The sequence below is a fragment of the Helicoverpa zea genome, chromosome 25 (genome assembly GCF_022581195.2).
Source record: "Helicoverpa zea isolate HzStark_Cry1AcR chromosome 25, ilHelZeax1.1, whole genome shotgun sequence".
Taxonomy (NCBI): domain Eukaryota; kingdom Metazoa; phylum Arthropoda; class Insecta; order Lepidoptera; family Noctuidae; genus Helicoverpa; species Helicoverpa zea.
Window position 1 is genome coordinate 3,759,586 of NC_061476.1, and position 27,666 is coordinate 3,787,251.

Here is a 27,666-nt window from a genome sequence, read left to right on the forward strand (position 1 = left end):
GTGAGTAAGCTCACCGCTGCTAATCCACAGCGGGAGGGGTCTTTTGATGAATTTTGACGTTGTTATAAAAAGGGCATCATTTATTCTTAGCAAATTGCATCTCAATTGGTTCAACCGTTTGAGAATAAAAACATACAAAACTCATGAAAGCATAATATTAGTAAAGCAAGAATTTCAGCTCACTTTAGCTTTGTACATAAAATTGATCTTATCCTGGTTCCAAATGTTCTTCTTTCCATTATTCGTAAGGTAATCCATACACATATTGAGAATTTGATTGGTGATTTTGACCAACAATGTCGATATTTGCTTTGTAGTGTTATAGTATCGGGACGTGGCGAATATCATACGAATTGTGTATAACAAGCCAGGAATGTATTGTTGGGTGGTAGAAGGATCGCATCTAGAAGAAAATATTATAGTAAATATCTACGAACGTATATTTTGCTGTAAAGCAAATTGGACAGAAGGCAAGCCAAACCCCGGGAAAGCAAAGAACTGTTTTTGTACGATAACTATTGTGGTATGAGAAGAGAGCAAGAGAAGAATCTTAGGAAGAGAAGTATCTTAAATGAAAGCAGTATTTACTTACATAAGCTTTATATTATTGTTATATTGTATTTACCTGTACAACGGTTCACAATATTTCTCCAAAGCATATAAATATTTCACATTATCAAAAGCTTCATTATAATAATCAGTGACTAGATTATCCAACTGGCGCCATTTCTAAAATGAAAATAAATAGTGTTTTCATTTCTAGACTTTTCAGCAATTTTTTGTAAGTAGGCAAAGAGTGAACTACCTACTAATATAGATAAGGGTCCATTTAGTTAGGCCAAAGGAACAAAGTAATTAAGAAACATTCAGACTCCACCAAAGCGGATTGAAGTTTTTAAGCATCCAATAGCATTCTTCCGCTCAGGGATATTAAAGAGAAAGCAGAATATTTGAATAAAAAATCTATTGTTATTTTTTTTAAACTGTGGCGTCTGCCTAAGGCTATAACAAGAACATAGTTTCTTGATCTTTAAATAAGTAATTAGGCACCTACTTATACAAAGAATGTTTGAGAACACAGAGAAAAGAACGAAAGACTGCTCTGCGTCTGTTTCACAGAGGATGGAAAGATGATCTGAGATGTCATGAGGCAGGTAGGTACCGTGTGAATGACGAAAACATGTATTTAATCAAAATTATATTGTGGGTGTCTATAATACCTTCAAAAGCTTCGATTTAGCACGTATCAGCGTGTGTATGTACATCATGGTGGGTTCGCTCTTGATGTGCTCTATGATAGACGTGAAGGTGGTAAGCTGTCGTCTCCAATGGTCCAGCTCAGCTAGCGGACCTATGTTGGAAGGCTCCCGACGAAGCTGTTGACTTTGTACTAGAACCTGGAAGCCAACGATTAAATCATCGATATATAAGTCAGTCGGGTGGCGAAATGTATCTGATAACCTGAAAAAACGGAGCTACAATTTGTGCGAGTCTTTGCATGTATGCTATTTAACGTTCAATTTTGTAAAAAAGAACTCTCGATTCAGTTACCTGGGCTGGGCAACACATAATGCTCTTGGAAAAGCCGAGACATGAAACTGAATGTGCCTTTCGGAACACCATGATCTTTACCACTACTCGGTCATATTTTAACTGCAACTCTCTATGCTGAATAACAAATTCAAGTAGGTAAGTTTCAGTTATATGGTTACCATAGTAATCTGCCTGATCCATTGCTTAACGTAAGAGCATATCTCTTCCAGCACGGCAGTTTTAGTAATGGCAGCTTTCATTTTCTCTTCGTCCTTTAGTTCGTCCTCATACAAGGCGAGATTAATTTTAAATCTTGTACAGCAGTCCAAATCGACTTTTGTTTCTAAAATAGAAATTCGATCATGTTAAATTGCATTGTTTGAGCAAATACCTACCTATTTCTAAGATTGAGGACAGGAATTACTTTTTATTTGCTTGTGCCCCAATGGCTCTGAAACTACTGAACCAATTTGAGTAATTCTTTCACTGTTGGAATGTTAGACTACTAAATATCCCCGAATGACATAGACTATAATATTTTGTTCGGGTACGGGAAGAAGTCCCCCGGGTGCCGCGGATAAAACCAAAGGAAAAGGCACTTGATTTTGTATTATAGGCACAACAGCAACTTGCTCATACCCTGTAAAGGTTTGTGCTTATATATGTCACCGTAAGATAACAAACATCGTTAGATTACAATCTATCTCGAGAGATTGTAAACTGTCGAATTATTGTGAACCGTAACATCTGATTGCAATTTAACGCATTATTTTTCGCTATATTATAATCTATCGATGAGAAATTGTCAAATTGTCAACTGTCCGAAAGCTCTCCCTGATTGGTCAGTCTTTTTGTAAGATCGACCAATCACGACCAGCCGTTCTGTTCCCATGGCTAATTTGTTGGTTTATCGTTCCAACTGCTTTTCTTTGGTTAATCACATCCTCAACACTTTTATATAACTAATTCTAAAGATTTAAGTTATTTTCAACAGGAAATCAATTTATAATCACGAAAACACAGTTGTTTACACAATCGACAACAAACGAAATAAACAAACAAAATGGCGAATGCCGGAGCGGCGGGGGCACATTATGTTCTACCAATCAGCGCGCAAGATGCATTCCGCTCTACGCCAGTTGACAATTTGACCGCTTTACATCGATAGATTATAATATAGCGAAAAATAATGCGTTAAATTGCAATCGGATGTTACGGTTCACAATAATTCGACAGTTTACAATCTCTTGAGATAGATTGTAATCTAACGATGTTTGTAATTTTACGGTGACATATACATAGTCACAACACCCAACTTTGGAGAAGCAAGAATATATGACTAGAGTTCTACAGTTGGCAGTAAAATAAAGTAAAATTAACTAACTTGCAAGATAGTCATTGAACAGCATGATCTTGGAAATATAAGTCTTTATTATATCCTTGCTATTAGGATTAGGTGGGTTGATGTCGCCCCATCCTTGGCACGTATTGAGAGCGGGCATATAAACACGGGTCATGGTGTTGTAAATGCCTGACACAACATTAGCACTTTCTGGATTTATATCGAATACCACGAAGTAAAAATCCTGAAATTTTCAAGTGTGCACAATCAACATTTTACTACATATTCTTAAAACGCACCCGGAAACAGAAGATTTTCGTACGTTGACCTATGTATACCTCACGCTTGCGTAGGAGCCAACGTGCGAACGTGACAGCAATGTAACTACGCGGTTGTAACAAAGGCAAGAATACATGGGTCAACCTACGAATTTATTTTGTCTCTACCCGCTATATGATGAAGTATGAAGTTTATCAGCAAATGTGATGATGCATTATTTTCGATTACTAGACAAGGCTCGACTGCCAAACTTGAAGAAAAGTAAACTATTCAGACATGAAATTCTCATACCGACTGATGAAACGATTTAAGTTTTGGTTTCGCTATTGCGAATACATCCTATGGGCAACCTAATAAACCCCGGTGAATAAATGTGTTCCTAATGATGATGTGCCTAAGTATAATATACACTAAGGAGCATAGCTGGGCATTAACTCGTTAATCCGTTAATCGTTAATTAACGAAGTTAACATTTTGATTAGCGGATTAACTTTTAAGTTAACTTTAAAAAATGTTAACGGACATGTTAACTTCCGTTAATTATGCAGAAGTCCGTTAATCGTTAATCCAAAAAAATCAGACCAGATTTCAATCGAGTCAAAGGCCTTCTCATAGTCCACAAATGCTAGACACAGGGGCTGATTATACTCTTTGGTCTTCTGTATAATCTGCCGCACTGTGTGGATGTGGTCTATGGTGCCGTATCCGCTCCGAAACCCAGCCTGCTCCGGTGGTTGGAATTCGTCGAGTCTTCGCGCAAGTCGGTTCGTGATCACTCTTGAGAACAGCTTATAGACGTGGCTTAGGAGGGAAATAGGTCGATAGTTCTTCAGCTGGGTTTTGTCTCCCTTTTTGAAGAACAGGACGACAGCACTCCTACTCCACGCCTCTGGAGTTCTCCCTTCAAACAGGACAGCGTTAAAAAGCTTCTGGAGCTCCCCCAGTACGGGCTTACCTGCTTTTAATAGCTCTGTTGTAATGCCATCCTCGCCAGGGGCTTTTCCATTTTTGAGCTGTCTCAGAGCGATCTCGATTTCGCCACTGCTGACTTCTGGCAGGTCTTCGTTGAAATGGCGTGTTAATGTGGCTCTAGAATCCTCATTTCCGGGATCAGGTCGAGATGCATGCGATGCGTATAACCGGCTATAGAAGTTTTCCACTTCCGAAAGGACTGCCGGCATCAAAGAAACGACTTCTCCACTTGATGTGGTCAGCTTCGTCAAGTGGCTTCTTCCAAGAGATTGTACGAACACCTTTGACCCCCGATTCAGCTCAATTGCTCTTCCAATGTCAAGAGTATTGAAGCACCGGATTCCTCGGGAAACAGATATTTATAAATCGATTTATTAAATACAATACTGCTTTACCCTCAAGCGCTGCAGTAGAACGTCTGTTTTCCACGGATAAAGACATTTTAACACCAAAACGAGCCTCGCTTTTAGACGAGAACTTCAACATGTTAATGTTTATGAAGGGAAATATGCACCTTATGTCCGACTATTAAATTACACATTTATTTGAATTATACAAGTATTTTGTTTTGTTCCTAACCAATCAACTGTTAACTTACTTTAACTAAAATGTTAACTTCCAGAACCTAAACCAATCAACAGGTTTTATAAGTTCACTAACGCAACGATATAAAAATGCAATTTTACACATAGTTAACGGATTAACGATTAACTTTAACTTGCGTTAATTCTTCCGAAATGTAACGCATTAACGTTTAACGAAGCAAACTTTTTTTGTAGCGGATTAACGATTAACGAAGTTAACTATTTTATTAACGGTGCCCAGCTATGCTAAGGAGATAAATGAATGAAACCATAATTACATCGCCAATATTCCTCGCATCAATAGCTTTGGTTTTGAACCTGTACATGGCAACACACTTGCCCTCGGTGCCGATAGTGGACGCATCAGATAAATACGTCCTCTCCATTTTGCCCTTCTGATTGGGCACAAAGCGACCGGATTCTGTAATGTTGAATAGAATCCAGATTTAGCCATGTATACTAATATTATAAAGAGGAAAACTTTGTTTGTTTGTTTGGTTGTAATGAATAGGCTCAAAAACTACTGGACAGTTTTTAAAAATTCTTTCACCATACGAAAGCTACATTATCCACGAGTAACATAGGCTATATTTTATCCCGGTACGGGCAGTAGTTACCACGGGACGCGGGTGAAACCGCGGGAAAACGGCTAGTCAAATATAAATCATGAAATGTGTTTGTTGCAACTTTATTGTATTTACTCCTATCCATAAAGAAACCCCATTAGATTTTAACATCTGCCATCTTCAGTTTCTATGAATAGTAGTTCCTATCTTGATAAATAGGTATTCCAAACCTAGAATACAGCATTCGACAGAAAACCTTGTTTAAAGAGAATTTATCGCGTCCTAATTTTAATTCGATTATAATATAAATCGCCTTTGTCCAGTAGTGGATGCCTAAATAGCATACATGTTATTTTTTAAAATAAATGCTTAATTCTCCTTACCCATTTTTACGGGAGGCAGCATGGCATCACACAAAACTACACAATGTCTTCCACCTTCTGCGATCGCGCTATCTAAAAGCTCTATGTGCACATCTGAATCGTAAACACCTTCCTGCAACAGGATACCTACATTAGCATATGAGACCGTATTTCTCTAATGTTTTGATGGTAAAGAAAGATAATATTTATTCCTTTTATATCTGAGAAGAGGCCTGTGCTTCTTATAGACAAAGAATGTGCGTTAATAACCACGCACTCATAACGTTTTCCTTCACCTTCACTCAGTGATTAGTGTTCAAGTTACACTAAATTCGATAGTATACACACGCGTAAGTAGGTACCGAGAGTCAACTTACCAAGACGTATTCTTGGGGTTTATTTAATATTGCAGCAGCATTCTCTAATAAATATCTGTGTTGTTGTTTAAGAGCTCCGATACGATTATTCCGTGCGTCTTTAGCTTTGGCCTAAAAGCAAAATAGATAATACTTTTATTTAGAAATATTAAGACCAGGTATATCGGTATATATATGTATAGAAATACTAATATGTATAGATATAGTTGCAAAAATATAAATGTGAATATGTTAAGAAAGAGAGTACGTCCAAAACAACGATGAGTGGATCATGTGAAAGATAAAATGGCTGAAAAGAATCTTTGTTAAGTACCAACAGGTAAATGATTACGATAAAACTAAAACTATTTATTTACTTGCTTGTCTTTATAAGACTCGTGACCCAACGCCAATGTGCTCATAGACAACCTGCTCCTCCTCTGAATTCCCGCTATTCGCGAGCTGAGATCAAGTATGGCTTCCAGGGCAGCCTTATCAACTTCCACACGTTCGCCATCGGTAAGCGACATTTTTCGAATAGAAGACGCCTTCTTGGCCAATTGTTTGGACACATCGTCGACCATACCGGCATGGTCAGCACCTTCGTCCTCAGTAATCTCGACAGACTTCCTTTGTCCATCAGGTGCTGTGCCTTCAAGCCCTTCTTCGCCTCCACCAGGCGGAGGTTCTGTTTCCTCGCCACCTTCCATGTTTTTCCAATACTATTTAAAATTATATCCAAATATAATTTTACAATTAATATTTATTTTTTACAATTAATTCGTTCAATATTGTACAAAATTAATATTCAAATGTACAAATAAACTTCAAAGTCATTGTCATTTTTTTAATTCTTAATTTGAAAACATAAAATAATAGACAATTGCACTGCCAGTAGTATCTGAATAGTATTCCCACAGCAACATTGTATGTACCCTCTTTTCTTACATTTCTTATAGGACCTTTAGAGAAATACCTACCTGGTGCAGTAGGTGCACCAGTACCTACATACAAGTACATAACTAGTAAAAACCTATGTATTAAGCCAAATTAAAAACAACTCAAAAGACTAGACTCAATATATGAAAACAATACGTTAGTTAATATCATTATAAAGGCTGTAAACTGAAAGTAGGAATGTTCGCTGAAACTTTAAATAATGCATTCTACAAATTCTACAAGTACTGTAGAAAGCGTCCTGTTTGATGGTCAAGTAATAAAAGAGGTACATACTTTTATTTCATTAATAAAATTGAATATATATTTTTTTAATTATTTTCACAGTGAGAGCTAGATTATTGTAACAGCGTCATCTAGTAGCTCCATAAAACTCAACATCAGCAAACCATAGACAATCAGCTCAGCAAAAAAGCAGCAGTATGTTCCCAAATAAATGATAGATGGCGTTATGAATGCCATTGACAATTTGACAGCAAACTAATTCGCTATCTGTGGTAACGTAAAAACGAGTTTATTGTCTTCCGTTTTGTTCCCCAACGGCTCCGCCAGTGAATAAAATAAAATGAAACGTCAGTCTCCAAACGGAGAGAATTGATTTGAATTAAATAGTATTCAAGCTGAACGCGTATTCGCGACCTTGTGTCGCCTTATCCAATCGCATTCGGATCTGTAGTTACGGCCGGTGCTTCTGTTTACATCCTATCAACCGATTATACAGTGAAAATTCAGTCGTAAGATTGCCGCGGTTGTCGGCGTATGCCTATTAGAACTATAATACCAAAATAGAATGCAATCGTCGTGTTAGGATGTGAAGGCTCCGTGAATTCGGTGCGAGCTGAGCTGACCTCACATCTGAGTAAAGACATCGACCCACGCTGTTTAATAAAGTGACTCCTACGCGGCACAACCACTGAGGAACTGCGTCGTCTAAACATTACAATGAGCAAAATTATGAGAAATACCAACGTGTCGTGTCGTTAACTTATGCTCTGCTATTTTAAATCTAAGTTAAAGTGTTTATTTTGCTGAAATCTGTGCGTCTGTGTGTCTGAATGAGTCAGTCTGGAGGTGTTGTGTAGTGTTTCTGTTTTGCTGGCCAAACTACAGAATTCCGTCAACACTCAAGGCTACTTTGTTAAGAAACCTGATGTTCTTCAACTCTGCAAACTGGTGCGTAACACGTATTTATAATTATTTGTGTATCTCAATGTCATTTGGTATTTTGTAGATTTCTAGAGGTTACATTGATTTTTATTTTTTTGTCGATCTCTTTTTAACTATAATGCAATAACAATTTATTGCCAAATGATTCTATAATTTACTTATAACAGATTAGTTTGGCTGTATTGTCAAGACTAAAGCAATCATTTAACATGTGCTAAATTGTGTTTCATTTCTACATGTGAATGTTTGAAAACCTATTTCAATTTCTAAGTTGTTTATTATTGGAAAACTAAAGCTAATAAGTTCTAATACACTAAATTTGAGTGTTAATCTTGACCTGAGTATCATTTTCCATCATTCACACTTTGTAAGCAAATTGAAACAAATCGATTTAAGTTGGCAAACCTTGGGACTCCTTGTTTTTGCCTAATTAGTCTCTACTCTTGTTACCTTGGCTATAGATTCGAAATTTCTATTTTTAAATACTATTTTAGTACATAAACAACCATTAAATCTATTAAATGCATCATTTAATTTACTAATTAACCATTAGGCATAGGTAATTGAAGTTAAGCCAATTTGATTTTAAATCTATTAAAATGCTATTAACAAATCCTTTTTCCAATAAGTATTCTTTACTTAAAAACTAAATGGTAGATAAGGAAATGCTGTTTCTACCATAGTTGGTCCACACTAGCCACCATAATCAAAGATTTTTCATATGATACACAAATTATTAACATTTGAAATTAGAACAAGGTACAAGTAAATAGAAACCCTAACTGTATCAACTGCAGTCAGGAAACATTATATAACAAACAACCTCATTAGTAATTAACTGATTGGGCCACTTTCTAACTTATGGTCATTTATGGAAACTACACCAGGCTATACCGATTGAGCTATATCATACTTGGTTTTATTTTATCTATCTAAGCAGGGAAAGTATATGTAGCAATGTTTTCTGCATATTTTTTTGTTTTTACTCATGTTTGTAGGAGCTACAAACTTATGATGTTCATTATTTTTTGATGATGGTTGTGAAAGTAATATAATTTAAACAGGTTGATTTCACTGGCAAATTCTCTTGAAAATTCCAATATTTTTAGACTAATTAAGTAAAGCTTCAACTGACTGTACAATCACACAAATACTTAAAACCACATTGGTTTTCAAGCGTTCAACGAATGACGTATCTCATTAAAACCTCTTAAACACAGGTCTCTTTGCTGCTAAAAGATAATTCTAATACTTTATTGCCATTTAGCAATAACTCAGAACAGCGTACCATTGTGTAACATAGTAATAATTTTACAGAACGTAATGGCAGATGACTAAGTATGCAGTTCTTAGCTCAGCACTAAAATTAAAAGGCGTTCTTCATTTCTGAGAATATTCCTCTGATGGTGTTGGAATTCACCTGTTTATGTTGTCATAATAAATTGTTATTGTTTGGATTACAAAATTGCAAACAAAAATTGCTGTATGTATTAGTAGGTGCAAGGAATAAGTATTTTCATCTATCTTACTTTATGGAAGTAATTTATTGCATAAAAGGCTGTAATATTTAAGTACATTAATTCTTCATAGATAGGTTTAATAAGTATCGTGTTATTTTACTTAATTTTTCGTGTCTCTTCGATAACGAAAACTTTGGTAAATTTTCATACTTTTTGTAATTTAAAATCCGGGTCAGTTATAACTAATTTATGCAAATCTAACGTAAGTTTTTTATTTAATAGTTATAATCATAATAAAACTTGTTAAACTATACTAACCAAATCATAACATAGGATTTAAATATTATGATTCTATGGACTTACCTACTTATAGAAAAATGCGAATCATAAATCTAAATTTTTATTAATGTTGGGAAAAAAATGAAGATAAGCGCTGTGCACTATTTCTTTAGGTTTTAATTTTTCGAGTTTTAGTGGCAAAAACTTCTTGTTAATCATCTAAAGTTATATAAAAAACTATCCATTCTTACGCAGTTTCACCCACTTCTTGTGGAAAATATTGCCCTTACCCAGGTAAATAATATAGCTTATCTTACTCTGGGATAATGTAGCTTACCAGAATTAAAAGAATTTTAAAAATCAATTCCTTGCTTCGAAAACGAACAATCATCCTCTCTATTATATTAGTATATTATAGATGAGAGAGACCACAAAAAACCAGACCAATACAACAAAAAATTAATACATACTTATATTTTTGTTGCAGCTACAAGAAACAAACCAATATGGCCGCAAAAGCCATAAGATAGTCAAATAGTACAACTGAAATGAAAAGTTCCTGTTGAGTTAAGTGAAAATCATTCAAAATAAAAAAGTCTGCGGCTCTGCTGTGTTACAAAGTGAGGATGGATGAAAGCGATGTCATCATATCATCTACTGAGATCATTAAAGGTAGGTCAACATCATTATTGTGGTTCAAAAGATTTTTTAAACCGATTTTGTTGACATTGGGTCAGGTTTTATCTGCTGGAAACGCTGTGGATGAGGTGATAATGATTTTTCTGTGACATTTCGCCACTGTATCAAACAATCGATTGATGACTAATGCCAAATTTATTAAAAATAGTAAACATTAACTACAATAGGTACACAGGTGTAAGCATATGGTACACTCGGCTATTGTCGGTTCAATCAAGGTTGGGGTGCTAGATAAACTATTAAGTGTTAATTTATCTAGACTTTTAATCCAAAATCCTTTATTCTGATGTCCTCGTTTTATTTGTCAGAAAGTTCACGCTAACAAGAGATTTTAACAATGACTGAACAAAAGTTTGTTAATTAAAACCATTGTAGGTTGCGCGAATTCCGCTCTGTTGGATTAAAGTATGAGAGGAACTCGCGAGCCGACTCCCACTTGACTGATTTAAATAACTGAATAATACATATGTATTTGATACCTTTCTGATACCAAATAGAGCCAGACTGACCATCTGGTGTAACACGCTAAGTTCGAAATACTGAGATTTTTATGGCACCTCAAGCGGTTTCTAAAGTCCAAGTTTCTTCCTTGAAACTTTTTGACAAAACATTGTGACAAATATTGTCACAATTACCTACTTTTATGTGGTTGTGTATTTTTTGTGGTGTGTGGTAAACAAGAATTTCATATTTGATAATTGCGGAATGTTTAAGCTTAAAACTGAGATATATCGCACGGAACGTAAACAACTTACCTAAATGTTTAAAAAAACTTCTCTATTAGGTATGTACTAAAGTTTTCCCATCGTAATAATAGTAATAAATAAATCCATAGTAATAAAGTTGACACATCGGTTAGCTATCTATCTTGTTTAGAAGATTGCTTAGCAACTTACAGATTAGATATAGGAAGATAAGTATCGGCATTTAATCGTTAATTGTAGGTGTACACTAATAGCATTGTTAACATTTGTTTAGCCGACATGTCTCAAGGTAATCTATCTTGAACTTTGTCTGGTTGGATTAAAGTAAAAATCATGTCTGTCTAGTAACTATAGAAAACCTTACCTAAACCAGTACCTGCCACCATTTTTAGTTTTTATGGGAAATCATCCCGTGGTTTTAGTCAGTAAGTCTGACAGGGTATGTCACCACCATGTTCCTTCTTAAGCCCTTTGTGTACCAGGGCCGCCGGCCGCGGTAACTCTCTCGAAAATTCCCGTAGCCCCGGCAGGCTGTAACCCTAAGGGGCTCCGCTGACATACCTGCTGGTCTTAGACATTGTTACAAATCGAAAAATCTATTACAAAGTTCCTTTCCTGTGCATTATTGAGGAACTTTGTAATAGATTTTTCGATTTGTTTGTACACTATGAAGTTTATGTATAGCCATCATACGAGATGCTAAATTTCAAAGGAGGCTGAATCATAAATACGACCGGAAAAAGATTTGTCTCTTTCAAGCTAGACTGGAACTATGTACTCTTGTCCAAATAACATATTATTAAATCACTGAAAATATGTCAAACAAAAATATAAAATTCTCTTCATGAACTCAAAATCTCATCTTACAAACAAGTATTGGAGTTTCAACTTAAGCTTATTAAGTTATAAATAAGCAGTAAGTGCTAAGTGGGCGGTTCTGTCAAGCATGACGTCGTTATAGTTGCACAAATGTAGTTCAGGTTTATGCATAGGCTCCATTGCATCTGACCTTCTAAATGATTGATAGGAAGATGTATTACCTACGTATTATTTGCTAATTTATTTATAGTACTATGTCAACAAACATTGAGTCAAATGTGTATTTCTGGATTGTGGGTGCAATGTGATTCATGTTAACTACGTCAAATATAAGTTACGCAGTATGGCTCATTAATGATTATAAATGGTATTAATAGTTTTTTTAATCCCTGAAGGAAAAAGTTAAAAAATAAAATTTAAGAGAATTCGAACGGTCGAGGATTTTCAAAATTTTTAATTCTTGCGATACTCCATATATACTTCGAATTCCAAGATTTCAGTCAGTTTTCAGCATGGACCCCCATGCATATTACATACGAAGATTAGTTGACATTGAATAAGAGAGGCAATCTTACCTTGAGACTAAAATTTTGTATTCTTAAAAAGCTTGCCTTATTAAAATAACCATTGACTTAACCTTGGGAAAAAAAGGAATCTGAACTTGAAAGCATTTTGTAGGTACTATGTTATGAAATTTTTATCGAGTTTCGAGCCTTGAAAAGGGTAACATCAAAGTTATTTATGCCCTCCAAAACTGAAGGGCGGCTGTTTTGATTTAGTTCTTGATAACAATGAAAACCTGAAAGTTACGCACTAAAATAACTTACTATAATTGAATTATCATTAACAACTCTTTTACTTTAATGTTTATTTTGCTAACTGAATTTCATAATGGAAAACAAGTCCTTATCAGAATCCTTAGGTATATGTATTATGTGTACATATTACTTATATGTAAATACGAGTGTGCTATTGTTTATTACGTTTATGTCTGACCGGTTTTAGATACAATTTCGCTGTAAAAAGGTTAAAGGTTAGTGAAGATGTTTTTAAGACGCGAGTTCAACAACTAGTAAATATGAAAGATTGAAAAGATCAGTAAGTATAGAAAAAATGCCCTTATAAGTTAACAAAATGCGTCTTTACTGAATGCAAAAAAAATAAAATTGGAACAGGAAACCTATCAGAAAAAAGTGGTAAACTTTTTCATGCTAGAACACAAAAGCCAGCTGAGTCTACGCTAGTCCAATTATTCTTTAATCTATATAGGGCAATATCCGCTGGCAACATTCGTTATAATGGAAACTGTCTAACTTATCCAGACTAGGATATAATGAATGTTAAAAATACTTAAAGGGCAAAGGCGGAACTTCTTGTTCATAATCGTAGAAGAAAATACGATGATAAATGTAATAAATATTTCTTGGTTTAGTATAGTAGGTACATTTTAAATGTTATCAAACATTTTCTACCAGAACTAACTACATATTTATGATTGCTTATCAGTTCAAAATTAAATACCTATGTAAATAAAAGACCGCGATGTTTTACAATTCTAATTCTATTGCGATCAAAATTCATTTCCGATTTCTCATTTTGCATTTATTAGGCGTCAACTTAACCCTTCGATGAAAAATTAAAGAAATTAAGGTTGACCCTATAACACTCCCAAAACTGGGTCATTTTCTCAATGCTGACTATTATTTAAACTCAATTACTTTGTCATACTGCAATGATTTATTTAATACCTCATGGAATACTTGCACGAAAAACCTATTAAATTGTTTTTTTACGTGAGCTGCCTTTCTAGAGGATATTTGTCCCTATTTACGCTGCTATTGAAACTATAAAATTGTTTATTTGAAGAAAGTCTTTTTGGAAGTATGGCTGAAACCTATGTTGAGTAGTAGACATCCTATGGCAAAGATGATGATGACCATTTTCACAGCCTATCATCATTATCATAAGTTACCAACAGCACATAACCAAGACCTTTTTGGGGTCGGCGCAGCTTGTTTTCTTCTTTCATACTCTTCTACCTAACGTCATCCCTCAAGTAACATTATTTCTACCTATATCCACTTTTATAATTTCATAATCTTAACCTAGACAATGAAAATAACATTTTAAAGATGTTTCACAAACTATTGAGGTATATCTTTTTCTTGCCAAAACACCAACCTCAATCGAGGCCATTAAACCTGACAAAGAAATAACATTAAAACACGCTTCACTGGAAGAAAAATGTAGCTGCCATTTTTGCCGTGGTGGTTGTAACCGCAGTCTCAGCTGGGGACGCAATGCATACCATTTCATATTATGCATGCATGCACACTTACGTCTTTAGTATTTTGCTCAGCTACATGTAAGTACTGAAGTTATTTTGCTATCACCATATTTTATGACATTTCCAAATCTACCTCAGGTGTTTCCCTGAAGTTTATGGTCATTGTCCTTTCGTGGTTAGCTCGTTAGTACATAATTCATATCTGTACTTGGAGTTCTGAGCTTGTGAAAGCCGAATTTATTTGGGTTGGTCTTCTAAGTACCAATATGGGTGGTCTAGGTTTATTGCAATGTTTGGATCTTAAATTGTATCTATGTAGGCGGTTTTCTCTTTCATCTTAAAGTTGAAGTCGCCTATTAGCTAATTCAACGCTGTATAAGGTAGAACAGGATAGCTCGATTGTAGAACACCACATTTTTGCGCTAGCGGTAAAAACTTGCCAGACGATTGGCATTACCCACATTACGCTTGATAATCGTTTTCCAATATCGCCTTTAGCCATTTAACAATCTCTTTGCGAATACAGAGCAGTAACTGAGATACTGTCTGGCATAAAAACTGAAATAACCCTTTTATGTCCTCTGTTTACATCTAACACTAGGATTTTATAGCCTTTACTTTCAGTTTCTGACAGTATCCCTCCATTTAGGTGTGCGTTGTTCTTGAAAAAAAAACGGCTGTTGGAGCTCTAATCCCATCTTCAACCATTACCGACGACACCCGTTGTCGTTCACAAAAACATGAACCGTAATCTGATTCCAATATCGAGACGAGATATATTCAAATGTCGTTGTATTTACGTAATTCAAAGGTCTCTTGATTCGAAAGGTCAAGTAGGGTCGTTTCCAATTACCATCGGAATAACATTACTCTAAGTAAGTTATGTCTGGCCCAGACAGACGTCCCTTGAGATGAAATTTCGCAATAAGGGTTTCGAATTACATGTCTCACAAAACTGAAAATGTTCCACGGGAAGCTTACCCAGTACTGGATTCATGTAATCATTCAATACATTTTCTACGAAGTTAGTACTACTCGCAATACCAAAGTTTCAGTAAAAAGAAAAGCTCTGTCTACCACAAAGGTCGTGTTGAAAACTTTCACCAAAGTTCATGTCAATCATTTTGCCTCCATTAGGTTTTAGAACTTTGACCTTCCCTTTTTGCCCTCAAGTCAAGCCACTTATCTTGGCATAACCATAAACTGCAACTTTATTATCATACGAAATCATGTAAATGGTTCTGCTTGAAATAAACTTGCATTGATTACAAATATGTCTTGAGTGACCTTCGCGTTAGATCGTTATCAGAACTTTTTTCAGTCATACATAAACATAAATTTAAGCGCAGCCATACGATTTGCTGATTTATAGTTTCCCCTTTTAAAGCAAATGGAATAAGTTATGGTTTTGACGTTCTATCTATATGGACAGATTGCCAATAAAACTATACATTAATAGTTGGACGCCCAATTGAACGTTGTCCAAAATTTGGGGGAAGCTGAAATAAATATATCCCATATCTATCTTTATGACAAGACCAGAAATATGGATGTTCGTTGCATCTTGATCAATAAGCTAATAGATCTTCCAGTAGGTTTTTCATCGAAAACATTATTGGCTTGTTGTGGCAGAGCCTTCCTAATAAGGGATACTAGATCTAATGAAATTGATTACTGAGAGTGCTTTCATTATTATTTTTCCTAAGACGGCTTTGTAGAACGTTCATAACCTAATTATTGTCGCACAAGGCGAGGAAGCAGTCTATCTTGATTGCAATCAATTTAAAAGTGATTTATCTACCGAAATCCTTATGCTAAGCGAAAAGAAACGCCAAAAGATTATTTTTCACTTTACAAATGGTGTCCTCATCAAAAATCCATCAATATGAGAAAGGTATCACATCAAAAATACACAAAGCAATATCGTAGCGTCCTTTCAGCGTAAAAATATTGTGACAGCCTAGTCGTGTATGTAACATATATCAATCTGAAATGTTCCCTCTACATGAATGCGTTAACAAAATCTACATATTTCATCGTTTGCATGTATTGTAACGACGCTTGCTGCTACACTAAGAATATTAATATGTGTTTAACGTGCATTTTCAACCCTCTGTAAGTGCTGTTCAGTTATTTATGTACTCCCTAGTCCATTGTTATGTGCTGCAGAGTTGGTTTATCATAATTTGCTTCCAACAGCAGTTTTAATAGTTCATGCTGAAATTCAGCTTAATTTCATTATGAATTCTCTTTACTTTATCTACGAGTTTTTCTACGTGATGTTGTTATTTTGTAGTCTGCTTTGGCTTTCATAAATAACAGTAACGGATTACTTTGAGCACACACAATATTTTTTTTATGTTCTCATGTAGCATTCTTCTTTTGCACTGAATAAATACGTAACATATTCATTCATCTGTCAGGCTAGTAATCGTAATTTTATAACCATCGAAATTGATTAAAAACGAATTCATATTTATTTAACTAAATTGGTATGTGGTAAAAACAAGTCGTAAAGTTGTAACATGGTAATTACCGCTCCCGTCTTCGCTTCGCTATAAAATGGGACACTTCCTTGAAGGCCAATATATTTCAGTCTGCTTCAGTATTTTGTTACGGCTTTGTAGATTATTTTGGCCTTGCTCGTGAATTTAGATGGATAGTTTAATGTTTTGTAGTTGCTTTGAAGGCGAGAATCAAGGTACGCTTCTTCCAAAGGTACTCTCATTGTGATGAGCCCCACCTTTTCATCTATAGCTTTATTAACATTAATTGGATTAGTACGGACAGCGACCTTACCGTAACTCCCAAGCTTCGTTCATCCTTTTCGAAGGCTTTAAGTTCTACATAACTCGCTCTTTGTCTTTGTCAATTTAGGTAGCACTTAGGACGTAACGGGACTACTTTATGAAAATGCCTCCTGAAATTACCTTCTTGATTAAACAAATAAATTGTCCCTTGTTCTCAGTCGGCGGCTTATCCTTGGAAGGTCGCTAATGGTGCCGCGTTTCTAGACTTTTAAAAAACCTTATATTTTGAACTTATGATCATCATTGTTGACTAAATCAAATGCCTCTGTCAAAACCAATTTTTTTCTTACCACTCTACACAAGTCTGGTTTTCACGATATTCGTAATAAAAACTTTGAAAAGGCCTATTACGATTTATTCCGTGTTTGAAAAACTCATTAAAACTCACAACTTCCATTACTTTTTTGCTTGAACAAACCGTCAGTTTGACGCAACAGCACGGTGAAGTTCCAAGGTCGCTCATCGCTCAGTTTCAAGTGGGCAAGTACAAGCTAGGCTAGTCCACTGAAATAGCTGTAATTTCCTATTCGAGTGCTACACATGCAATAAAGGTGCGGCACGAGTGTCAGCCTGACCTTGGGTTACGTAAGTGTATGCAAACTTGGGGTGTGCCCCAAGGGCGAGCGCGCGCGATTCCTTTTATTAGCGCCGAAGTATTAATAGATTTTTGTAGGCGTTCCTTTCTGAATGAATGATTTATATTGGTTTTGTTTCCGTTTGATTAAAGTTTACAACTGCATTATGGTATTGCATCGAACCATCTACCATCTGGATTTGTATTTATATTAAAAGCAAACCTGTTCTGCAAGAGACGCGGTGCAAGATTGTTGCTACTATTTTTTGTAGTTTGATATTTACCTTTGCTCGTTTTATTAAACTTTGGAGCAGTACTTCTTAATTTGTCAAACAATTCTCCGTTCTATTCTATTTTTGCAAGAATCATCAATCACTATTTACTTGTTACTCAATGTAAATATGGATCATCATCCCAATTTTTTTGGGGTAGGCGCATTGTATTATTTCTTTTTTTATTCGAGTGTAAGACTTCTGTATGACATTATATTTGAATGACTATGTAATTTAGTTTAGCCTTTTACATCCTTTACCTTTGATGGAAATAATATCATTATGCCAAGCTGACAAGGAGCGGACCATGTCAACATTACGTAACCTTGAGCGGTGAACAATTATTTAACTACAAATTGATTGGACGATGACATCACAATCGCTTTTGACCTTACGTATGGTCAGGGGCACGCATCATCATTTGGAATCATTGCATGGAACGTAATCGGAGTTACAATTTTCTGGTTCTTGTGATTGGTACTGCAAAATGCACGTAAGCTAAAAGTTCTATAGGCTATTAAATTTCACGTGGCCATTCATCAAGTCAAATAATTTTATGGCGCTGCGGAATTAAATCAGCGCTTTTTTCTTAACTTGAAGGTTCGCTTGCCATTTCCTTAAAGTAATGTTTTAAAGCACTAAGGTCTGCTGTAAATTGCGGAAGATTAGACTGCTTTAATTTCACGACTCTTCTTACGTTTTAATGTCGAGTATTTTTATAACGTTCCTCGACTTCCGTCTTTTCCGTTTCCGTTCTGTGTCCTTCGTTACGCCTACTGCATAAAATTAAAATACCTTAAAAAGCTTTTTTTACTGTGGCGTCCGTTGTTTTTGTAGGCACTGATAAGGCTGCGTAAAAAGATCAAAGAAAGAGGTTCCTTTAGGTACTCCTGTTGTTTACAAAGCTACTGTCTGTCTACCTACGCAGTGTCTGAGGAAACTATGTAGATATACTTATATAATATTTTTGCTATCTTTAATGACGTTAATCCTTGTTCAAGGCAGCTACGGGGAATGGTCTATTTTAAGATGTTTAGACGAAGCCTAGACGTAATAAATACCCATATTCGAAGATCACAAAATCTGTAGATATGATGATGACCCTCTTGTAGGATCTTGATTCCATATTCATTCTTTCATTATATTAAATGGTGAGATGATTAGTTTGGACTATCGTTTTGGTCATTCCTTTCTATCATATCTTTTAACACAAACACCGAAACGCAAAATGAACGGTCAGCTATAAACCTAGACATTTTTATAATTGAAGAGACGTTGGTTAATAAATCAGAATCCTTGTTCCATTTTCTTGACAAAAGCTCACAAAAGCTTTACGACTTCAATGTAGCCCGCATCATGGAGAAAGATCTTCGCCTAGATTTATTTGTTCAATCAAACTTCTTCGGGTTCAACATCTCTTTCAGCAAAGTTATAAGTCTTAACTGGATGTTGTACTTCAAGATGATTTATGTTATCTTTGCTTACTTACTTACGATTCACTGTATTCATGTCTATCAATAAACATTTTCCGAGATTGTATTTTGGTCTTATGGTCGCTTTCATCATTGATTTCAACCTAACTTATACCTAGGTATATGAAAAAAATAGATTCCTTCAATCTTTGTTTTTTTTTTTTGCGTTGTTTTAAATGTCAAGTGTTCAAACCTTTTTAAGGTTCAGAAATAAGACCCGTAAAAGGGATAATTTACTCCGTTTCTCTATAAATGTTTGAGTAGAAAAACCATTAGGTGTATCTTAAAATAGGTTCTATTCGAAGAAGTTATTTTTCATGTTTAGTTTTGCTAACAGATTTCTTTTTAATATACCTAACAGTTAGAAATGTGTCGCATGTATTGATAGCAATTATGATACTGCCCTAGTTGTCAAGGGGTAACTGTGTTTGCCATAAGTCGCCAGAAATTAAAAGACCATACTGGTATGCTATAAAAATCGTTCACTATTGAGGGTTTTCTATGATACTTGGAAAGACTCTCTACGGTACTGTCATGTCTAAATTGTAAGCAAGAACTACACAAGAGAGCTTAATATCATGAATAATGATATAACAATATTAGTTTATACTTCTAATATCTCTCTGAAGACAGACAGAGTTTCCTAATACATACTAACAGACTACTGAATGAACAAACATAAATAACATTATTGTATTGTGTTAGTGAACTCGGGTAGTCTCGTGAGGATTTCGAGTATTCCTTTACAATAATGTTATTCTAACTTATACATATCTGAAAAGTATAGCTTTTGTATTAATGTGAGATTCTTGTTGCTAGGTTGGATTATTTTGGGTAGTCATGTCGTCTATAAGTACATGGAGGATTTGTACTTTAATACACACATCAAAAGTGTCTAGGGATCAAGCATTTTTATGCGGATTTCTTGAGATTGAGATGTGGCTTTGTAATAAATTTATGATTTTATAAATTTATATGGATCCTTTTTGGTGCATTTCATAATTTGAATCAGGAACTGTGAATCAAATTCGAGTAAAAGATGAAAATCAGCTGTCAATATTTTCCCTATAAACACATACAACGCATTGAAGACATTATTAGTGCTACTGTTTCCCTACTACTGATTAAAACCAACGTTATTATGGAGCGGCGACGTCATTTAAGCAGGGAAGAAATGCTCAGAGCCGTGGGAATGATAGAAGCTGGTTCCCGGCAACGTACTGTGGCTTTAGCTCTGAATACAAGTCAGAGTGTTATCAGTCGACTTTGGACACGTTACCGAAGCACTGGTACCGTAGCTGAGCGCCATGGAGGACGGTATCGCTGCACCACACGGAGACAAGACCGATACATTCAAATCTTAACTCGAAGAGCTCCAACAATAACCGCCATGATGTTAGCCGTGAGGCTTCATCACTCTTCAGGGAACTTAATTAGCGACCAAACAGTCAGAAACCGCTTGCATGAAGTGAACCTTCATTCCCGAAGACCGCTACGGGTACCACCTATAGCAATGCACAATCGTAGGATTCGATATCAATGGGCTCTTGAACACAGAAATTGGGCAGAAGAACAATGGCGTTTCGTGTGCTTTTCTGATGAGTCTCGTTTTGGTATGAGACCGGATACAAGACGTATACGACACTGGAGAACCCCTGGACGCCAACAGCGATTAAAATCCTGCCAGGAAGTCCATCCTTATAGTGGTGGAACCATCATGGTATGGGCGGGTATTTGGATCGGCGGAAGAACTGAGTTGATTTGGATCAGAAGCAACCTCAACGCTCAAATTTATGCTGAGACGATTGTATCAGACGTCATCGTTCCTCTACAAGTGCAAATCGGTCCCTTATTTCAGTTAATGCATGATAATGCACGACCGCACACCGCAAGAGTTGTAAGACAGACTCTCGCGGCAGCTAACATCAATGTCCTGCCCTGGCCTGCTCAGTCGCCAGACTTGAACCCGATTGAGCATGCATGGGATATGCTACAGAGAAGAGCTCTGCCGAATATGGAGGGTATCCAGTCGCAAGAAGACCTTTTTTTGTTGTTGCAACGAACATGGGCGGCCATTCCACATCGTGATTTGGATGAACTCATTTTGAGTATGCCAAACCGATGTTCTTGTGTTGTTAGTGTTCGCGGTAGAAACACGGATTATTAATTGTTTAAGTTACCCAATAAACTTTTAAAGAAAACTGTTATTTCAGTCTTTTTTTTCGAACTTTTGTGTTAGTGTTTCAAATGTCAAAAATCCCTTTATTAGGAAAATGGCAAATTTCTTTATTAGTGCAAAGGTGACTTGGTTTATCGTTACTGTGACAAACGAAAACACTTTATTTGATGAATCCTTAAAGAAAATTTTAATTAATATCAATCAGGAGAAAAGTTATTGCAAAAATATATGTTGATCCCTAGACACTTTTGATGTGTGTATTTGAAGCCACGTGACGTGATAAAATAAATTGTTGCACTATTAAAATTATCACCTTTGTCAAAGGTAGGTCAAAGGAATTATGTTCTTCAGGGGTCGTTTTATTTTAAAAATCCCCACGACATCTGACCTCCACAATATCACCTTTTGGTCACAGACCTATGCATATCTTACGAAGTAGATCGTTCATATGTCAAAAAATTAAACATATATATTCATATGTCAACAAACTACCTGAAACACTAAGAAATGAAAAAAAGACACATAGGTATATTTGCAAACAAATTGAAAAAACTTCTCCTAAGCAAATGCTACTATAGCGTTAAAGAATATCTTGACGATAAAAAGATAGTCGAATGAATAACTTGCAAAATAATGTTTTCCTAATCTACTATTGTATCTATTATTATTGTATCTTATTGTATCTACCACTGTAATTAAACTTTCTAGCCTTCTTTTGCTGTGCTGTGCCCCAACAGGGTCCATAATATGTACCTAGCTTTAAGCCCCTTGTAACATCCTTATAACGTTATGGTATGCAAATAAATATGAATATGAATATAAAATCGTAAAAAGTTTTTAGGGAAATAGTTTAACACTGAAATTGATATTTTAGTTGGATGTTAAACCATGCTTGGCACTGCCGTTCGATAGGAATTACTGCTCGTTTCAACTGCTTTTAAACATGCAACCAAGTCCTTTGTCACCCTAGTTTAAACGAGTGTTTTCCCGCCTTTTTTCATAAAAAAAACCTTTCTTGATCCTTCACCTTTATCGTGAAATTATCGTAATAATGTGTGGACTTTTTACTGCAATGGAAGGGTTGTAAATTAAAACTGGCCTTTTCACGTCAGGTCGTTCATAAGTCAAAACGATTAAAGCGATGATTTGAAGTTCCAAGGTGCGTGACGTCACGAAAAAAGTAATTAGGAAACCACCTATTTGCTATCGTCAGATAATTCAGTCTATACTTCGGCCGTTCAGAGAATGCGTTCCTGACACCTATCAGTTAGTCACGACTAGTGATGGGCACAACATAACACTGAGTTCGTTACCGTTCCTTCAAAATGAACCGCCGCATTATTTTAAGATTATTTTCGTTTTAAATTGGCGGAATCATTTGTTTTATATTTTAGTTATTTAAGTGGAAACCAAAAAAAGGTAATATTCATATAATAAAATTGTTTTATTTATTCTTTGTTACAAGTACATTGAATTGAATGTGCGAACAGAATATTAATCAGACTCCGATTTGCTTGAGGAGGTGGTGTCTTCATCATCATCTTCGCCTACATGTATAATTATATTATTATCAATAACAGAATCAATCCTGATATCTCGGTCTAACAAAAGCCGGGTAATCAAATAAAAACAGATCGAAAACACTTGAAAAACGTGGTCTATGCGCACGAAACGACAACGGACGACTGTTTTAGCGTCACAAAATGGCGGCCCATAACGCCATTTGGGGTTACCATTTTTAATCTAAGTATAAAAATGCGGTTTGGTCATAGTTTTATTTTTATATTTCATAAACGTTATAATTAAGTCTTATAGTCCATTATTTTCCAATTCTTAAAAAGAAAATCAAAACGTATTATTTTATATTATAACTGTATAAGAACAGATTACGATACTTGCCTGTTATTTTTAGCACAGCACTACAAAATATAAACCGCTGACATAACCTTGTAATAGCGCAGTATAGATTTAGAAAAATATTGTTTACCAAGTTATTTGACACTCAGTTTGGCACAAAATTATAACATTCATTGATTATTGATATAATAATGTTGTTTTAATGCTCCTCAATTGTTAAAACGGTAAACAACCAGCAAAAATATTTTTATCGTAACTGCAACGCCATTGCAAAGTTACGTCGTCAGTTCAATCGCGACGTGTCAGGAACGCATTCTCTGAATGGCCGAACTATAATTTATTATCTCCTCGACAGACCAACATCTCATACATTGTAAATACATACTTATCTATTAAGTTTTTTACTCAATATATTCTTTGCATAAAATTGTTATAAGACCCATGCTATAGGTATCGATAACCCAACTATTTCATGTTCTACTTAATAAAATAATAGTTCCGATTGAACAACAAAGTTTTCATAGTTTACCGAACAAGAAATTAGGTTTCAAATCACGCAAACACTATTTATTATGTCTTGCCAAAAAAACTGCATAGTAAAGTATGTATAGTGCTGGAATGAAACAAAATTTACTTTAGCAACTAACGTAAAATATTTGTCTAGCCGTCGAGACCACTTCAACCTGCATATGTTGTATAAGAATAACTTTTAGTATTATATTTTCCTGTAGAATTTTGACATTTACTTTATATCCTTAAGATCCGTTTTGATACAAAAATTAACCTACATTTCCAAGACATGGCGATATATATGTGCTTATTTCTCGATTCCAGATATGTTTTCTTAGCCCTTGTTTATAAATAGCAACTTGACTTAACAAACAGTCATATCTAGTGACAAAGATGTATCATTATTATATTCTACTAGACCCATAACAGCAAATTGAATCTTTACAAATGCTCAAAAAATCACGCCAAACAGTAAGACAGCATGCAATGCCGAAGTTAACCGGTTAATACCGCTTACAACTAGACTATAAAAGTCGGACTTTTATAAACTAGAAGTAATTCTTCCAGACAGATTGTACTTCGCGACGCTGAAGACTGGTTACAAGCCCAAACCTACCAGAAACAGCAAATATTTCCACATAGAAGATGAGATTGTGTACGAGAACTTCTACTTCGACTTCGGGCCTTACCACCTCTGCCATCTGTACCAGTTCTGCAACAAGCTTAATGAAGAATTGGAGAAGAACCCGAAGAAGAAGATCGTTTTCTACACCAGCAACAATGAGACGCTACGGCTTAATGCGGCCTATCTTATTGGGAGTTATCAGGTATTGTGTCCTTTCAATTTATTTTTTATCATCGATCTATTTGAATTGTCCTTTTTTAGATATGGGTCTTCGTCTAATGCGTGCCCTATCGCTTGATCGACATCCATTCTTCCTACAGTGTTTTCTTTGCTTTATTGAGACTGCCCTTTGAAATTTTTTTCCTTGCCAATACTTAAGTTTATATCACAAAGTGTTAAGACCCCTATTTTTAGGTCTCATTCTACTTCAGGCAGCTCTTGAATATTTAAAACAAATCCAAGAAGTGTTGAACTAAGTATCAGGTTTTGAATGTTGACTTTTACCTTACCTTGACATTTAACATCGATTAGGAAAATCCGTTTCGAGTTAAATTCTGTGAAAAATTACGAATGATTTCATAATTTGCAGCACCCTAGACGATTTAAATAAATGTTGCTACAGACGTATTTTTCTGTTCATCCATGTGGAATGATTTAAACCCTAGGCTATATCGTCAGACATGAAATCATACGGTGTGTTTGGTTCCGATACGATTACCACGATCCGCGGAAAATATCTACATCCGTACCACAGTATCAGGAAGACTTAGAAAGTCAAGGTTTCATACGTAGTCTGGTTATATACACGAGTTTATACATAAGCTGTAATAAGCACGTGGTATTGTCACTATAATCCTTCCTATGGAAATGTTTATGCTCTTATAAAGCGAGGGATTTCGGATACATTGATCCCTTTTCTAGTGATAAATTAGCAGAACGCATTATAAATGGACCAAGGTACTTTTCAGACCTCTTATAGGATTATATTTCAAGAATGACGCAAGCCTACAACTAATACCTCCTCCCACGTTGCATAACGAAGTACTTGAAGTTAAAAATACATCGTAATCCTTAGGAAATATAACCTGGTTAGTAATCAGGGGTAAATGGTCAGTTCCCACGCGCTCACTATTATCCAATGATACTCTATGTCTGGTGGAAACATGGAGAACAAAATGACTATCGGAAATGCCATAACGGAAAATCGCCTATAAAAGTAGCGGGGGACGAGGAACGTTACTGTTTTCGCCCATATATGTGTTCTTTGGACCCGACCATTTTTTTTTCTGATATCTATCTCAAAGAATCCGAACACCTCGTTAGCTCACTCCCATGTCCACCGTACGAATTTGACCTAGAAGAAGGCGCCTGACCTTCCTGCATTATGGCATCTCCGCTCATCCTTCCTTACTCTATAGCTGGAAATTACCACCGAGATACCTACGTTATAATGGAAATTACCACCGGGATATACAGCCGAGGCTACTCTCACGGAGTTACGGATTTAGTTGATTGTGCCCGGATTTAGTTGAGGATCCAGTTCCTCCGTCTGTGGATTATAGTACTGTTGTAGTTGCTCGTGTAATAGCTAAATTGTCGCAGTATATGGTTAAGTCCTCATCTTGTACAAATGCGTTGGTACATTTGGTTTTGATTATTGTGCATGCTTTAGTTAAGGCTGTGGCCTCACAAATTGTGGAAATTATATCTAAGCCTCGGAAAGAGAAATGTTATGAGACTGACTATTTTTAGGGTTCCGTACCTCGAAAGGAAAAAACGGAACCCTTATAGGATCACTTTGTTGTCCGTCTGTCTGTCTGTCTGTCAAGACCCTTTATCTTAAGAACGCGTGGACGTATCAAGCTGAAATTCACATGAAATACTCGGGTCTATTGTCCCTTTTAGGCTGTGAAAATATCAAGCTTCTAAGCCAAGCCAATCAAAAGATACAACCGATTATGTCGATATTTTCAACAAATTCTCGACACTCGCAAAGGAATCAAAACCTACAGGGTACTTCCCGTAAACTCAGAATCTTGAAATTTGGCATGAAGCATTGTTATATAATGCAAATATAGGAAAAATTGCGAAAATCTCATTTTTTTTGTTATATAATATAATAAAAATATTTTAATACAATGAAATATAATAATAATAATGTCGGGACACCTTTTCACACACGGTCGGTTAGCCCCACGCTAAGTTATTAATTAACTTGTGTTATGGGTGCTAACACAACTGATAAACTACATATAGCTACATATATACATATTTATAACACCCAGACCACGACCAACAAGCATGCTCATCACACAAATGTCGATCGAACCGGGAATCGAACCCGGGACCTCAGATTCGGCAGTCCGGCTTGGTGACCTTTGCGCCACAGAGGTCGTCGAAACTTACTACCTTATTTCTCACGAACGAATAAAGGTACCAAATTGAAATTTATACCAAACTAGCTTCTGCCCGCGACTTCGTACGCGGATCCTGTCCCTTATGCCAGCGACTACGGGGTCAACAAAATCAAAGATCTCTGATATTGAATTTTAAGGGCCCGTTGACTTGAAAACACCGGAATACGCATAACCATTAGAAACGTTCCATATATTTAATTTTGGTACTTTAACGGCAAAAGCACAGCAGACTAAACAAAATGCTGAGAACTGAACCGCAATAGACGTGACCATAGGGATAAAAGTAGTAATTCTAATTAGTCGGCATTTAAGTTGTGTGTGGCAAAAATATTACACGTATTATTACGTAAAAAACCATTAAATAGATGACAAAGTCGTGGTGATTTAGTGGAAGTCGTGGTGGTTTAGTGGGTAGAGAACCAATCTCTCAAGTATGAGCGTGGGTCTTTGATTCCAGGTCTGGCAAGTACCTGCCAATGCAACTTTTTTAAGTTCGTATGTACTTTCTACGTATTTTTTGGATACCAATGACCGTTATTTGGAGGGGATGTTAAACTGTAGGTTCCGGCTGTCATTGAACATTC

General features: G+C 35.8%; 2 protein-coding genes across 2 annotated transcripts in view; one reads left to right on the plus strand and one right to left on the minus strand.

The window, feature by feature from the left end:
• LOC124642697 (dynein axonemal heavy chain 8-like) overlaps positions 1 to 6,704 on the minus strand; it is a 56,839-nt gene extending 50,135 nt beyond the window's left edge. The window contains exons 1-9 of the mRNA XM_047181299.1: positions 6,372 to 6,704; positions 6,016 to 6,126; positions 5,660 to 5,771; positions 4,989 to 5,131; positions 2,918 to 3,119; positions 1,713 to 1,876; positions 1,221 to 1,397; positions 626 to 729; positions 184 to 403 (exon numbers count right to left, since the gene is read on the minus strand). Of these exons, the coding sequence (XP_047037255.1) occupies positions 184 to 403; positions 626 to 729; positions 1,221 to 1,397; positions 1,713 to 1,876; positions 2,918 to 3,119; positions 4,989 to 5,131; positions 5,660 to 5,771; positions 6,016 to 6,126; positions 6,372 to 6,704 (1,566 nt within the window). The remainder of the gene's footprint in view (positions 1 to 183; positions 404 to 625; positions 730 to 1,220; positions 1,398 to 1,712; positions 1,877 to 2,917; positions 3,120 to 4,988; positions 5,132 to 5,659; positions 5,772 to 6,015; positions 6,127 to 6,371) is intronic.
• Positions 6,705 to 7,470: 766 nt separating this feature from the next.
• The window catches only part of LOC124642624 (dual specificity protein phosphatase CDC14A-like), a 36,518-nt gene continuing 16,322 nt past the window's right edge, over positions 7,471 to 27,666 (plus strand). The window contains exons 1-3 of the mRNA XM_047181140.1: positions 7,471 to 8,124; positions 10,345 to 10,529; positions 24,608 to 24,867. Of these exons, the coding sequence (XP_047037096.1) occupies positions 10,484 to 10,529; positions 24,608 to 24,867 (306 nt within the window). The 5' untranslated portion in view covers positions 7,471 to 8,124; positions 10,345 to 10,483. The remainder of the gene's footprint in view (positions 8,125 to 10,344; positions 10,530 to 24,607; positions 24,868 to 27,666) is intronic.